Source organism: Chinchilla lanigera, unplaced genomic scaffold, assembly GCF_000276665.1.
Source record: "Chinchilla lanigera isolate Chin_1 unplaced genomic scaffold, ChiLan1.0 scaffold00070, whole genome shotgun sequence".
Classification (NCBI taxonomy): Eukaryota; Metazoa; Chordata; class Mammalia; order Rodentia; family Chinchillidae; genus Chinchilla; species Chinchilla lanigera.
Window position 1 is genome coordinate 5702625 of NW_004955471.1, and position 13680 is coordinate 5716304.

At 43.6% G+C, this 13680-nt stretch overlaps 1 protein-coding gene across 1 annotated transcript; it reads left to right on the forward strand.

Annotated features, from left to right (window-relative positions):
- The first annotated feature begins 3204 nt into the window (after positions 1-3204).
- Rps3a (ribosomal protein S3A) lies at positions 3205-8059 on the forward strand. Its single transcript, XM_005400892.2, has 6 exons — positions 3205-3312; positions 4039-4142; positions 4489-4676; positions 6674-6882; positions 7682-7791; positions 7892-8059. The coding sequence occupies exons 1-6, from the start codon at positions 3251-3253 to the stop codon at positions 8011-8013; spliced, it is 795 nt and encodes a 264-aa protein (XP_005400949.1). The 5' UTR covers positions 3205-3250; the 3' UTR covers positions 8014-8059.
- The last annotated feature ends 5621 nt before the right edge of the window (positions 8060-13680 follow it).

Below are 13680 nucleotides of genomic sequence, written 5' to 3' on the forward strand. Positions count from 1 at the left end.
CCAGGGCTTTCAGGTGCCAAACAGCACCTTTGAGCAAGGTAGTGCGTGGCTGTAATCCCAGCAGATAGGAGGCTGAGGCAAGAGGATGGCATGTTTGAGGACAGCCTGGAAGCATAACAAGACCCTTCTCTAAACAAACAATGAGAAATGGTTTAAATTATTTAAGCCTCTGGTAGTCATCCTCACAATACAATACTGAGAAAACAGACAGGAGCTCCTCTATCTGAAACTCGTAGATAATGACTGAGACCCAAAAAACTGGTCTCACACTCCCTGTCTCTTATTCAGTGTAACTAAAGTAAAACTGAGGTTGTATCATTTAATAGAACAAGGTCAGCAAAACACTGACCTCTTAGAAATTCCTTAGATGCCAATGTTGTTAGGATAAACTAGAGGAAGCTGACTTCATTAATGCCTCCCCTCTGGGCAGGGGTCTCTTGTGGAGAAAGAGGAGCCTTGGGGTCTATAACATCCTCCATCAGGAAAGTTTTAATCTGGTGAACTGGTCCTATGAGTAAACTCCGTCAAGGTTGCTACTGTCACAGAATATAGAGAGAGTTTATTAGACTTGCTGTTACATTTAGAAGCACTGGTCACTAGTTTTCACCAGTCTGCAATGAAATGAGAAAAATAGGGTCTTCTGTTTTCATGAAGCTGATTTATTCCTATATTTAGGCTGACTTTTAGCCTGGTGTGGTGGGGTACACCTGAGCACTAGGGAGGCTGACTCAGGAGAAGCACCATGAATTTGAGGCCAACCTGGGCTATACAGTGAGTTCAAGGCCAGCCTGATCTACGTAGTGAGACCCTGTCTCAACAAAGTAACAAACGTGATAATAAATAAATGGCAGTTGTTTTTCTGGTTTATTCCATAATTTGATGACATTAAAACTGCAGTCCTGATGGTTCCTAAAATTATTCTGAAAATCTGAACTGACCCACAAAAGTTCAAAAGATGAATGCTGTCATTTAACCTCTTATTTATTCATTCAACAAATATTTCAAGGGGCTACTGTGTGTTAAGAGGAGCACAGTAAGGCAAAGGCTGTCATCTGTAGCCTCTCACTCACACTGAGAAAGGGACCTGGTCACTGTAGTTTCTAACAAGCTCAGTAGCACTAGGTCTCCCTGGAGTTTGAGGGGGAGTTTCTCTGGCTAGGGAACCAATCTCTCATTGAAAGAAGAAATGAAGCTGAGCTGACTTAAAAATGCAGAGGTGTGTGCCTGCCCACGAGGGAGGAAAAGGGAAGTCAGGGAAGACTGGTCGGTCCAGGGCACTAGAAGTAATTTCTAGATGGCTAACGTCTGGACACCCTGCTGTGTTGGTCAGCTTTCCCACTGCTGGACAACACATCCACAACTAAAGGAGAGGTTTAATTTGGCTCACAGTTCCAAGAGGTCCAGTTTATGGCCAGCTGATTCCAAGGTAGAAGCCTCACGGCAGAAGGCCAGGCAGAGCAGACATGCTTAGTTCGTGGCCACCGGGAAGCTCAGGAGGGCACAGTGCCAAACAGGAACAGGCAAGGGGCCAGATACGGACCCCAAAGTCACACCCCCATGACCCACCCAGACGCCCAGAAGTGTGCTTTACTAGCTCTCTAGGTCAGCGGTGGTGATCCTACAGCACCCTCGCCACAGTGCGCTGTTATCACGGAAAGCTCTAAAAGGTTCACCATCACCGCCCCAGGCAGATCCCCAAACCATCAAGTTGACTTTAACTGTCCTGCCCGTGGGGCTTAGAATGCGGGGAGGGAGCTGGGGGAGAAGCTCAGCGGTAGAGCACTTGCCTAACTAATGTGAGACCCTGCGTTCTACACCCAGCGCTGCTAAGTAAATAAATAAATACGGTGGTGATGGAAGGAATAGGCCAGCTAAGAACTTGTTTTCTCTGCCTAGCATGTACTCGGCAAGCTCCCTACCACGGAGCTACTTCCCCAGCCCGGATTCTTCTGTTTATTGTGGTGACACTTAAAACACGTTAAACACGGCAGGTTGAGATAGGACGATCACGAGTTTGAGAGCAGCCTTGTAACTCAGCCAGACCGTCTCAAAATTTTAAAAGGTTGGGGGCGGAGGGGTGCATAGCTCAGAGCAAAAGGCCCTGGGTTCAACTCCCACTAGTACTGAGGGAAAAAAAAGATCCCAAACTTAAGCCCAGCCTGGAGCAGAAACTAGATTCGGGAGTGGGGTGTGGGGGTGGATCCAGCCAGCTGTTTCTTGTTACCATTCTAGGTATTTCCGAGATTTTTTTTTCCTTCTCAGATGTATCGCGTGCGTTTAGCTTTACAGCTTGTGCCCTTCTTGTATTTATTTATTTATTTTTTTTTGGTTTTTCTCCGGTACGGGGAACCGAACTCACGACCTTGCGCTTGCCAGGCAGGCGCTTTTGCCGCTGAGCTAAATCCCCAGCCCCCTTCTTGTATTTATTCTCAGCCACTTGTGGCTGCTTTTTTTCCGATACTGTGGATTGAACTCAGGGCCTTTGCACTGAATTACATCCTCGGCCCTTTAAAACTTTTTAAGTTTTGGGACAGGGGTCTTACTAGATCACCCATGGTGGGCCAGAACTTCCCAGGAATCCTCTTGCCTCAGCCTCCTAGAGCGCTAGGACAGGCGTGCGGCACCACGCTGGCTGGGCGCAGCTCGCTTTATAATCTGACTCGAAATGGGGCTTTTGGGTCATTTTTAGAGTAGGCTATTTTTAACTTACCAAAGCGTATCTACCCCACATCTATAGTTTTCACACTAAATATACTTTTTCAAAGAAAGTTGCTCTTTTTTCCCCCTCTACCATAATTAAGCTTTATGATTAAAAAAAAGAAAAGATTTTAAAGCTTGCTAGGGAACTGGTGAGCCGCGGCTGGTTTCTATCTTGGTCGCAGGTCTCGCGTCGCCAGGCTGAGCTTGAACTCACGACCCTCTCGCCTCAACCTCTGGAGCGCGGACGGAAGAGTTCAGGCATAACCACGTCAGAGAAAGAGAAACAGTTAAATCCGCTCCGCTGGCGGCCGGCGCCTGCGTCTCCACAGCGCTGCCTCCCGGGGAGCCCGCGGCGCGGCGCGGCTCGGCCTCCGGACGCGCGAGGGAGCTGCCGCAGCTCCAGTCAGAGGAGTGGCTGTTGTCGCGATATTCTTCGCGACAGGAAGAGGAAAGGTGAAAGGTCACGTAGACGGCGCGCCCCGCCCCGCCCCGTAAGTCTAAGTTCTCGCGTGAGTTATACTTCCGCCCTTTTGGCTCTCTGAGCAGCACCATGGCGGTGGGCAAGAACAAGCGCCTTACGAAAGGCGGCAAAAAGGGAGCCAAGAAGAAAGTGTAAGTGCCGCTTGCCGTGGTTCCATGCTCTTTGGGGGCCTACTGGAGTCCGCGGGTGGGTTCTCGGTGGCGGCGTGCCCCCTATGGTGAGGATGAGGTCGGATTGCGCGGGCCGAGGATGGCAGGGCACCCAGGGCCGCGGCTGTCCGACTCTCCGGGATGCTGCGTCTCGCCGTCCTTCCCTCTACATGGTCGGGTCCGCCGCGTGTGAACCTGTGGCCTCCCCGACTCGCTCCTTGTGGCGTGTGCCGTGTTGGGGGCTCGCGGGTCGCCTGAACACAGGCTTTTTGATGTCCCCGCAAGAGCCGGAGTTGAGGGAGCCCGTGTCCGCTGAGGACCCCGTATCCCCTCTCGTAGGACCTGGTGCCTTCTTGACAGGCTCTCAGGAGCCATTGAGGGCGTTCCTTACCAGCGGCTGGCTTTAAAACCCAGTAAAGTTCGCCAGACGTAGAGATGCCTGGAGGACGTGGTGGGGCTGGAAGACCGGTGCGGGTGGAGACAGGTCTTCAGTGTGAGAGGCTCGCGTCCGGGCAGCGAGAGGCCGAATAGGGAGCTTTAGGTGTGCGGCCCTCGCCGCCCTGGGAGGGAAGTATCTCCCGCAGTAAGTTGCCAGTTAATAGCGTTTGATGTTAACTGTTACATAAGGAAACTAGGAAATCGCAGCAGTGCGTCATTTGCAGTGGAATTTAAGCTGTTTTTTTTTTTTTTTTTTTTTTTTTAATTCAGGGTTGATCCATTTTCTAAAAAAGACTGGTACGATGTGAAGGCACCGGCTATGTTCAACATAAGAAATATTGGGAAAACACTAGTCACCAGAACTCAAGGAACCAGTGAGTATCGTACATCTGGGCTGTGTTTTTCTTAGGTTGGCGCGTGTGTGTTGTAGGCAGCTTGGGCAACTGTTGGTCTTGTGGGAGAGTGTTCCTTGCAAGTTAGGCACCTGGAGTGCTTGTTCTTGGTACACATGGAGAAATGCTTTTAGAATTGAAGAAAAAGTTGAATTTTGAACATAAATGGACATTGCCATTAAGTCACTGCAGCCTAGGTGGATTTGGTGGCAAAAGTAAAGGTCTTTATAATTTGCCATTAACTTAATTTTAACTGTAGTTTGTCTGACTTGTAGTCTGTGTTTTACGTGGTTCCCATCATTGACAAGGCCTGATTCTTGTTTTGTAGAAATTGCGTCTGATGGGCTCAAAGGTCGTGTGTTTGAAGTGAGCCTTGCTGATCTGCAAAATGATGAAGTTGCCTTTAGAAAATTCAAGCTAATTACTGAAGATGTTCAGGGTAAAAACTGTCTAACTAACTTCCATGGCATGGATCTCACCCGTGACAAAATGTGTTCCATGGTCAAAAAATGGCAGGTGAGACCAAACATTCGCGTAGAGTGCTTAGTGTTTTGGGGTGCATGACCAGGGGTGGCATGGTGTGGAAGGAGCCTGTCCTGCAGTGATTTGAATTTCATGTTAAATCTTTGATGTCTTGGTGTCAAGTGCCTGTCTGGGTTTGGCACTCCCAAGTTTATCCATCATTGAACAAGCAGCAACATTTTACTTACACATTTAAATTGAAATGGGGATTTTTATTGGATTATCACAGTGTTTTTGTCTTGTTGGAGCTAGGTGAACCAGAGATTTGCCTGTCTTTAGAAGATCTTAGGATCTCAGAACCCAATTTATGGTGAAAGGGTAGGCTTGGGCTTGCTTGCTTGTTCTCTTTTTTTGGACCCAGGGCTTGTGCTTGTAGGGACTAGATTGCCTTGGGCAATTGAGCATAATCGTGGCAAAGCCTCTGCTGGGCTTGAAATCATAGCTCCTTGGGAAGTAACTTAAGCTTGCTAAGCATGGTTTCTTGATCTGTAAAATGGAAATTATCTTTTCAGTTAGGATAAAATAAACGCATGTAAACATGATTAGCAAGGTGCTCAACATGGAAAGCAGTCAGTAAACAGCGTCATTTGAATTGCATTGGTTCACATGTGTCTTTGTACTCACCTCTTGTTGGTATTTTGTATATGGGAATGAATGATGACAAAATGTTTCGGTCCCAGATGATACAAACTGATTATACCGTTACATTTATTGCTGACATTCCTCTGAGGTTTTACGGTTGTGTTCTTGAACGCATTTGGCTATAATTGTATTGAAATATGTATGTTTTTCTTTTTATGGTCCTAGGGATAAGATTTTTTTAAGGGTCTGTTCCTTTTATTTCTGTCTTTCTGCCTTTTTTTTGAGATAGGGTTTCACTATGCCTTTCAGACTGGCCTTGATTGAAGGAACTCTCTTTGTAGCCCAGGTTAGCCTCAGACTCCTGGCAGTCTTTGTGTCTCTGCCTCCCAAAGGCTGGGATTAGAGGTGTGCACTACCACACCCGGGTGATGTTCATTTTTTAAAATCAGGTGAAAAATTTGCAAAATGCAAGGAAGACAAGTCTGTTTTTAGCCCTGAGGACTGCTTTTAAATTGAGGCAACATTATGACCATTAGTTATGGATTTTAATTATATCTTAGCTATGAAATGTTGAATCCTTAGCATGGCCTCAGTTTAGAAATACCTGTGTAGGAGTTTTTAAAGATGTGCACTTAATGTTACAGCAGTACTTTAGCTGCTCAGAGTACTTTTTTATTAAGACAGACTGGTAAGTATAGGTGTTCAAATGGTAGAGCCCCATGGATCCATTTTTAGAACCTGTTTTGTCTTGCCTGGTTCTTGGGTTGATGGGTGGCTCTTACGGCTTCCATATACCATATACAGAAAGATAGGTGTGGGGACAGTTGATAATAGTTACAGGGCTGCTAGAGGAGGGAGGACAGCTGAGAGGACTTAGCATTTATATGTTGAATATGAGGGTAGTGAGAATTGGGAGTTAGCTGTCTATTGGTAAGTTCATTTCAGGGCAGTGAATTCTGTAAGTAGAATGTAACAATATTCTATAGATAGATTGTTAAGGATTTTTTTTTTTTTTTTGGTTTTGGTTTTGGTTTTTCTCCGGTACCGGGAACCGAACTCACGACCTTGCACTTGCCAGGCAGGCGCTTTGCCCGCTGTGCTAAATCCCCAGCCCCAAGGATATTAACATTAAGCTAGGCATGGTGATGCGTGCCTGTTTTCCTATCACTGTATCGCTAGTTTGAGGCCGTCTTCCACTACATAATAGAACTGTCTAAAGCAGGTATGGTGGTGTGTGCCTACAGTCCCAGCACCTGGGAGGCTGAGTGAGGCAGGAGGATCATTAGGAGTTGAGACTAGCCTGGGCTACATAGGGAGAAGAAAAAACCTAAATAAATAGGATTGTATTTAAAAAAATATTCTTGGTAATGTTAAAATCTGTTATAGTGACAGTATCTCTTTCTATCCAGACCATGATCGAAGCTCATGTTGATGTCAAGACTACCGATGGTTATTTGCTTCGTTTGTTCTGTGTTGGCTTTACTAAAAAGCGAAACAATCAGATACGGAAGACCTCTTACGCTCAGCACCAGCAGGTCCGCCAAATCCGGAAGAAGATGATGGAAATCATGACCCGAGAGGTGCAGACAAATGACTTGAAGGAAGTGGTCAATAAACTGTAAGTGGTCTTCCTTTTACAGTACAGCCCTGAACAGCTAATTATCCCATGGATGAGTGAATGCATCTGAGACCAGGTGGAATCAGACCTCTCTTTAAATCTTTTTGTGACTCTCAATTAAAAATCCCTTTAAATGAAAATTAATTGCTAAGTAAATGTGATGTTTTTGTTGTTGATCTTCTTTTGAATAGTTATCATATAGCCGATAGTGAGGACAGGAGGTGTTTTGGCTCTAATTAGAAAATACACTGAATAGCAGAATCTCCCATAGTGATGTATGGGAATAAGTGATGAAAAAATGTTTCGGTCCCAGTTGATGTCCACTGATAACTGTTACATTTTTCTGATGTTCCCATGCAGTATTCAGGTGGCTAAGAGGATGTAATGGAAAAGGTGTATAGTAAGGCTTGGACTCCGATTTAGATACTAATTTTGTCAGTAGGTAGTTGATAACTCGTTCTTTTCTTTATAAAAGAGATAAGAGTTAAGCTTAATGAGGATTTCTGTGGGTTAAGTCAGGGTTAAGTGTGTAGATGTATTCTACGGCTTTCCTTTGAAAGGAAGTTGCTTGATGGGTGTGATGGTGCACACCTGTAAGTCCAGCTACTTAGGAGGTAGCAGCAGAGGGTCACAGGTTCATGGCTGCTCAGGGAGACCCTGCCTCAGAAAGTGCTACGGATGTAGCCGTGTCCCCTGTTCCACCCCTAGTACCCACCCCCCAAAAAAATGCCCCATCTCCTTGTGTGTAAGAACCAGACCTTTGTTATTTAGACTCACTTAACCATCACTGTGTTTGCAGGATTCCAGACAGCATTGGGAAAGACATAGAAAAGGCTTGCCAGTCTATTTATCCTCTTCATGATGTCTTCGTCAGGAAAGTAAAAATGCTGAAGAAGCCCAAGTTTGAATGTAAGTGACATAGGATTCATGAAAGAAAAATGATGGGACCAAATACGGGCTTTTAAGGAAGAACAAATAATGGTTTTTTAATAATTTTTTTTCCTTTCAGTGGGAAAACTCATGGAGCTTCATGGTGAAGGTAGTAGCTCTGGAAAAGCTACTGGGGATGAGACTGGAGCTAAAGTTGAACGAGCTGATGGATATGAACCACCAGTCCAAGAGTCTGTTTAAAATTCAGATTTTTAAGAGCGATAAATAAACTCCTATTTGTGATGGCTTGCTTCTGAACATTCTTTTTAAGTCTAGTAGCTTGATGATTTGGATAACTGATTTGATGGTAAGCTTAGGTAGGTAGTGAATTATTTTGAGCTGTTTGGTTTGGGACAGAGTTCAGGTGAGAAAACCACAGATTTCCATTGCTTCATCGTCTGTGCAAGCTAGTGTCTGTTTTTTCTGTCACTGGATCACGCTAGTGTATAGTTAAGGCTGACTGTGAGCGTGTTGATCCGCCTGCCCCAGCCTTTCAGGTGTTTGGGTTACAGGGATTTTGAGCTTTTTTATGGACTTTATCTGTTACATAGTTGAAAGGGCACCATGCCATTTTAAGGTGCTGAGCTCTGGAAATGTTACATAGATAAAGAGTGAAGGCACTCATGATGCTGCTTTAGCTACTTTCTTGGAGCTTGGTGCTGGGTGTTGATGTGGCAGAGGACAAGTGGCAGTGTTTTGTTTTTCCTGAGCAGAATATATTGAGGGAAAGAAAGCATCTGCCTAAGGGAGGGAGAGGAGGGTGTCCCCTAGTGGGTTGCCCAGGACTCTGTCTTTTCAAGGACTTTTATAGAGCAAAACCACGAGGTGAGGTGGGTCCAAGGTAAGGGAAAAATGGACAAAACTATGGTCAACTAATAAGCATTGTTCAGATAAAATTGATTAAATCGGGATCAGATGGGGAAGCGTGTCATGAGTCACGTAGCAGGTGGGCATGAATACAGAACAGGCTTTTCCTGTAAGGGGTTGGATGAGTGACTCTTCAAGGTGATTTCTACCTATTTAGAATATCAATCTTGATGTCCATCTCTAGGGCAGTATGTGGGTGCATTTGTTTAGTCCTCTTGAAGTCTGGCCCATGGCAAGTCCGTCTCTGCTTACAAGGTATCTTGTCTTTCATGTTGGTTCATTCAAGGGCTGGCCCTGTCTGACAGCCTATAATATTTCTAACTCAGCTGCCTGTAACATTCCCCCCTCTGAAGAAGTAACCTGAACTTCTGTGAGGGAGTAAAAGGTGATGACTGCTCTGGCTTCTTCAGGTTGAAAGGGGTTGTAGTTGTTGATTTGCAGTTGGATATCCTCCAGCGTGTCTATCTGAAGGCAGGCATTTTCATCTTGGGTAGGCTTACAGCTTTAAATCTCTGTCCAAGGGTCTTGGTCAGGACCTCCAAAAAGATGCAGGAAAATAGAAACTTACAACCTGAACGGTATCTGGGATGAGTTCGTGTTCTCTAAATTGGAAGAATGAATTTTAGGAACAATGGAGGTTAACAGCAGAATACATTTATTGAGGGAAAGAAAGGTGTCCAAGAAAAGGGCAAAAGGGGTCTGAGTGGGTTGCCCCAAGTGGCAGTGTTTTTGCCTTAATTTGTTTTTTGTTTGTTTTTGGTATGAGACAAGGTCTCTGTAGCCTAGGCTGGCCTCCAACTCAGTGATCATCCAGTGCTGGGATTATAGGCAATGTGCCACCACACCTCGCTTTTGATGGTTCTTAAACCATCTGGAAGTCTTGTTAAAAGTTTGTTGGCCTGGGCAAAGTGCCAACACTGGGATTAAACTTGAATGCTAAGTTTTTAGTTTAGAGAAAACAACTCACGCATTAACTTTTCTCTTGAAAGAAAAATGCCATAGGTTCGCCACCACTGTTCTAGGGTGAAGGCTGAAAATTGGCATTTCTCAAGTTTTTGGGAAATATAGATGGCTGAGGGAAACACAAGCAGCATTGTACTGGACTGAAAATTACAACCTGATTTTTTAAAAACCCAACTATTTTTGCCTCCAGCAGCCACAGAGTGCCCAGGTAGCTGGACCTAAGTGTAGCACTTGGCACCTGCACGGTGATGCGGAAGTTGGCTAGAGAACACTGGCCTGCTCACCTGAGCATTTATGCGGCTCACTGCGCAGTGAGCCCTGCCCGGTCTGTTTCATGCCTCTTTTCAGGCCTTCAGTTTTTGTCTTTTTTTTTTTTTTTTTTTGGTACCGGCAGTGGAACTCTCAACCTTGTGCTTTCCAGGCAGGCACTGGGCCATTGAGCTATGTCCCCAGGCCCTGGCCTTCAGTTTTTCTCACCCTTGCTCAGCTGATAACCTTTTGTCACTACGTTTAGATGAGAAAACTGCGAATTTCCATTGCTTCCCTTGCCTCTGTGTGTTTGTCTCTTCTGTGTTTTTCACTGGATTGTACTTTTCTCCATTTGAGTATTAGGTCCCATAGCCTCTTGTTTCCCCCTGCCTCAGCCTCCTGAGTTGCTAGGATTTATGGGTGTGCCTGGCTGCAAATCTTTTTGAGTTGGAGTTTTTCTTAAGTTTGTAGCATTTCTCCTGTTTTCTTGCTTTGGTTTATCAGAAGTTTCCAATGATCTGGCAGTTTCTGGTGTAGCCCTAAGCATCTACATGATAGTCGTCAGTCTTTTTGAGATGAGGTCCTAATTACTTTGCCTACTTCGGCCTCAGACTCCTGGGCTCACATAATCCTACCTCATCCCCCTGAGCAGCTGGAATGACAGGTGTGCACTTCTGTGTCCAGCATCTTAGTCTGTTCCTATAGAATGGGCTGGCAAATTATTGCCAAAGTCACTAGCTTTTATTTTTGTATGGTCAGCCATACTGAGAATGGCTCTTTTCCATTTTTAAAGGGTTGGAAAAAAATATGTATTAAAGTTACATGAATTCCAGTTTCAGTAACCCCAAGCTTTACAGGAACACAGTCACATCTTTTAAATAGTTGCTTTTCCCAGTACAAGGGCAGAGTTGAATGGTTGCCATAGAGACCATGGGATGCACATTGCAAGCTACAGTGAAGGGCCAGGGATATAGTTCAGTGGCACAAGTGCCTGCCTGGCAAGCACAAGGTCCTGAGTTCGATTCCAAAAAAAAAAAAAAAAAATGGCAGAAACTTCCCAAGCATTGAAATAGATTTTGACATACACAAGTGAGGCATATAGAACTCAAATTAGCCATGATAAAAAAATCTACAGCAAGCCATATAATAGTCAAGATTCCAGAAATTCAACAGAACAGAATATTAAAAGCTATTAAGAGAAACACATTACCTATAAAGAATAGCCCATCAGAATCATTGCAGACTTCTCAACACAAATCCCCAAGTGAAGGAGAGCTTGGAATGAAGTATTTCAAGCCCTAAAAGAACACAAACTCCAACCCAGACTGATGTACCCTGCAAAACCATCTTTCAAAATTGATGGAGAAATGAAATACTTTCATGACAAAGGACAGCTGAAGAAATTCATAACCACCAAGCCAGCACTACAAAATGTTCTGAAGGACATTCTAGAAAAAGATAACAAGGACTACAACACCATGAACCCCAAAAGAATGAATCTTCCAGGCAAGGCAAGTAATAAAGGGGGGAAAAGGGGAACCAACAGCAGGAAAATGGCAAGGATAAGTCAATATACATCAGTTATAACCATTAATGTAAATGGTTTCAATTTAACAAAGAGACGGGCTGAGTCAAGAAGCAAGATCCAACAATATGCTGCATAAAAGAAACATTTGATTCAAAAAGAAATTCAAAGGCTACAAGTCAAAGGATGGAAAACAATACTCCATCTGACAAGAGCCCAGAAAAAAATGGGTAGCTGTTCTATTTGCAAAGTGGATTTCAAGACTTACTAAGAAAGACGAAGAAGATCCTTACATCTTTGCAGAGGGAACAATCCAGGAAGAGATAACAAATATGTATGCACCAAACACTGACACACCCAATTAAGTAAATACAAAGGGATTGAGATTATCCCATATATATTATCAGACCATAGTGCACTGAAATTGGAAATTAGAGGTCTTTCTCTCCCACACGCCCCCAGTACCAGGAATCAAAGTCATGACCTTGCGCTTGCCAGGCAGGCACTGTGCCATTGAGCTAAATCCCCAGCCCCTGAAATTGGAAATAAATGGCAAAAGAAGCCACAAAAACTTCATAAACACACCGAAATTAAATAACACCTTCCTGAACAAGCAGTGGGTCACAGGTGAAATCAAAGAATTACACAATTTCTATGATCAAACAATGTTAATACACATACCAGAATTTATGGGACACAGAGAAATTTATAGTGGTAAACCTTTATATCAGAAAAACAGAGTGAGCTCAAATAAACAATCTAATGTTGAACCTCAAGCTGCTAGAAAAAGAAGAGCAAATCAAGCCCAAAGCTCATATGAGGGAGGAAATTACAAAGATCAGGGCAGAAATTAATGCAATGCAGACTAAGAAAACAATACAAAGAATCAATGAATTGAAGAGTTGGTTCTTTGAAATATTTATTTTTTTGTCTTTTTGAGACAGGGTCTCGCTATGCAGTTCAGGCTGAACTTGAGCTCATTTTGTAGCTCAGGCTGGCCTCAAACCCACAACGATCCTCCTGCCTCAGCCTCCTGAGTGCTGGGATTACAGGAGTGCGCCAACACGCCTGGTGGTTCTTTGAAATATTAAATAAAATTGACAAACAGCCAACCTTATCAAAAACAAGGAAAGAAAAACTCAAATCTATGCAATTGAGAATGAAAAGGGTGAAATCACCACAGATTCTGAAGAAATTCAGACTATTATCAATACTTAGAGAACCTATATTCTAATAAGATGGAAAGCACAGAAGAAATGGACAGATTCCTAGATACATATGAATTACCAAGGCTGAATCAAAATGATATAAAAATTCTAAAGAAACTAATATCAATTAATGAAATTGAAAGTGTAATTAAAAACCTACAAGTAAAGAAAAGCCTAGGCCCTGATAAATTCACTGCTGAATTCTACAAGAAATTTAGAGAATACCTAATGCTGCTACTTCTCAAACTCTTTTTTTTTTAACTGAGGTTCAATTCTTTTTCATTTTAAAGAGAGTAGTAAAAGAGAAAAAAAAATAGCAACATACCAACATCACAGACATAAACAAAACAAAGCAAGAACATTAAAAATGATACAGGGTTTCAAAACAAAATGATAGAATTAACAGTGGTTGTTATATTACATAGTATTTCAGACTCTTTAATGAAATTGAAGGGGAAGCAATACTCCCAAATTCATTCCTGGAAGCAAGCATTACCCTGATACCAAAACCAAGGAAGGATCCAACCAAAAAAGGACCTACCAGCCAATCTCCTTCATGAACATGGACACAAAAATCCTCAGTAAGATACTGGCCGACAGAATGCAGCAAGGCATCAAGATTATACACCATGACCAAACAGGATTCATCTCAGGGATACAGGGATGATTCAACATATGGAAATCAATAAATGTCATACCCATTGGGAGGTTGAGGAAGGAAGATTTCTGCAAGTTTGAGGCCAGCCTGGACTGGCCTCAAATTAGTTCAGGGTCAGGCTGTTCTATACAGCAAGACCCTGTCTCAAAAAAAAACAAAAAAACCCCGTATCAATAGAGCCAAGGACAAAAGTCATACGAGCATCTCAGATGCGGAACAAGCTTTTGGCAAAGTCCAATGTCCATTCATGATATAGACCCTACAGAAATTGGAATAATAAAAAAAAAAGAAAATTCTGCTGCGTGTGGTGACACACGCCTGTAATCCCAGCACTGGGGAGGCTAAGACAGGAGGATCTTTGCGAGTTGGGACCAGCCTGGGCTACAAAGTGAGCTCAA

What these genes read in the sequence shown, in the direction of transcription:
- Rps3a (XM_005400892.2), top strand. Translation starts at nt 3,251, where the DNA reads ATGGCGGTGGGCAAGAACAAGCGCCTTACGAAAGGCGGCAAAAAGGGA. An exon ending in CACCAGAACTCAAGGAACCA is followed by an intron (nt 4,143 to 4,488) that starts GTGAGTATCGTA and finishes CTTGTTTTGTAG; the next exon opens with AAATTGCGTCTGATGGGCTC. An exon ending in CCATGGTCAAAAAATGGCAG is followed by an intron (nt 4,677 to 6,673) that starts GTGAGACCAAAC and finishes CTTTCTATCCAG; the next exon opens with ACCATGATCGAAGCTCATGT.